At 39.1% G+C, this 1,918-nt stretch overlaps 2 protein-coding genes across 2 annotated transcripts in view; both read left to right on the top strand.

Moving 5' to 3' along the window:
• Positions 1 to 1,586, top strand: part of LOC119426016 (collagen alpha-1(I) chain) — a 62,062-nt gene extending 60,476 nt beyond the window's left edge. Inside the window, exons 7-8 of the mRNA XM_037693578.1 lie at positions 472 to 543; positions 1,491 to 1,586. Of these exons, the coding sequence (XP_037549506.1) occupies positions 472 to 543; positions 1,491 to 1,586 (168 nt within the window). The remainder of the gene's footprint in view (positions 1 to 471; positions 544 to 1,490) is intronic.
• A 68-nt stretch (positions 1,587 to 1,654) lies between these two features.
• The window catches only part of LOC119425251 (collagen alpha-3(IX) chain), a 29,239-nt gene continuing 28,975 nt past the window's right edge, over positions 1,655 to 1,918 (top strand). Inside the window, exon 1 of the mRNA XM_037692776.1 lies at positions 1,655 to 1,705. Coding sequence (XP_037548704.1) covers positions 1,700 to 1,705 — 6 coding nt within the window. The 5' untranslated portion in view covers positions 1,655 to 1,699. The remainder of the gene's footprint in view (positions 1,706 to 1,918) is intronic.

The raw sequence follows: 1,918 nt of genomic DNA on the forward strand, positions 1-1,918 counted from the left end.
ATATATTTTTTTTTACTTTAAATTTTTTTAGCTTTTATATGATTGTCTATTGTTTGTTCCTCATCTGTGTTCTGTTTAAATCAGGTCTCTCTTGTAAATAAATCCTGGACGCTCAATGAGACTAACGTGTAGAAATAAAGGTTGAACGAATGTAGTACGTGAGACATGCTATGAGCCAAACAAAGCTGACTCCAGAAGTTCTTCAAACTGTTCTTGTGTAGTTTGTGCTCAGAAGTTGTGTTGGAGATCAGTCTCAGCTACCACCACACCAAATTTTAGGGCAGTTTCTCCAAAGGTGTTATGTCCACTGATTACTTTCTTCAAGATGTTATTCTGATATATTTTAATAACAGACAAACAAATAAACACACAAACCCAAGCAATCAATAATCAGCTTTTCTTCAAATCATGTGTTTTCCTATTTAAACAACTAATTTGTTAATAATGTTCTTCTTCTGTGTGTAACTGCAGGGTCCACCTGGACCCAAAGGAGGTCCTGGTGTTTCAGGACCTCCTGGTCCACCTGGTCCACCAGGGCCTGTGGTAAGAATCAGCTCAACCCCATTATTGGTTTATTATCCTGTCTTATATTTACATAGTGAAGCACCACACATTTAGTGGTTGGCTTTAAATATTTTATTGTGTGCCTGAATGCAGTAGCTCCTGCTCCTGACTGTCAACTTTGGCTGATGCTGTTAAAATGAGATAACTGTGCCTCCAAATCTTCTCATTTCATCAAAAGCTTCTTGTAAAGTTACGCCAGCGGTCTGCAAGAGGTGGCTCTGGTACCACATGCAGCTCTTTGGTGCCTCTGCAGTGGATCCTAGAAACTTTAACCAAAAATAAAAAGCAAATGATCATTTTTTTAATTACAACTGCGGAGACTAGTTTGGAAGCTATCCTGTCCATTTTATTTATTTATTTATTTATTTTTTGTGCATGAAATTTTTGTAACAAAATGATATTTGTAATACAAAGAGCTCAAACATCAGTTTGTGCTCAAATTATTTTTTTTTATCCCATTAACTTTAATGTGGCTTCCACCTGTATCAGAAGCAGACTTTAACAATCCACGGACAAGAGTCTGTGGCAGGTGTGCTATTTCCACAATGTTCACTGCATCCTTGTGTAGACCTAGTAGTAGTAGGAGTGTAGTGGGACCGTGTGTACATAATTTCGCTCCACCACATGTACCACATGAGGTGCGAATGACAATAAAGAAACTCTGACTCTGACTCTGACTCTGATCATGCCAAAGTTGACAAAATGGACAACTTTCTGTTCTGCATCTGAAACCACAACTCTTTTATACTTCCTGTCTCTGCCTGAACATACTACGATCATTCCTGATCTACAAAATCCCTGTGGGGTGATGATGCGTGTGGTGTTTTCTAATTACACATTCATTAAAACAGAAGGTTTTTGGGGTGTGGGGTACTTCTGAGGACATCTAAACCCGTTGTTTTAGATGTCCATGTGCTGTGTTTTAGGGACCACCCGGTGCCAACAGTGAGGGGAGTGGGGAAGCTGTGAGTCTTCTACTGTCTGCCAAATGTTTCTTGAATGCATGCCAATGGGAGTGGTGAATAGCAAAGAGCCTGTGCAGCAAACATGCTTGTTGTGTATCTGACTGTGTGCATGCCCACAGTGTCCCGCTGCCTGTCCTGCTGGACCTCGAGGATTGGCTGGGCTACCAGGGATGAAGGTGAACTAAAACAAATCACAGTAGCATCTCCACAAAGGTTTTGGTGTTAGGTTTAATTCCCTTACAGGAAAAAAAACAAAACATACATTTATGACATTCTCCACATGTAGAAAACCATTTGACCATATGGGATCAAACGACCATCTCAAAACTGTTCTAAAACAGCAACATATACAGTATATATATATATATATATATATATATATATATATA

Source organism: Nematolebias whitei, chromosome 19 (genome assembly GCF_014905685.2).
Source record: "Nematolebias whitei isolate Nwh7 chromosome 19, NemWhi1, whole genome shotgun sequence".
Classification (NCBI taxonomy): domain Eukaryota; kingdom Metazoa; phylum Chordata; class Actinopteri; order Cyprinodontiformes; family Rivulidae; genus Nematolebias; species Nematolebias whitei.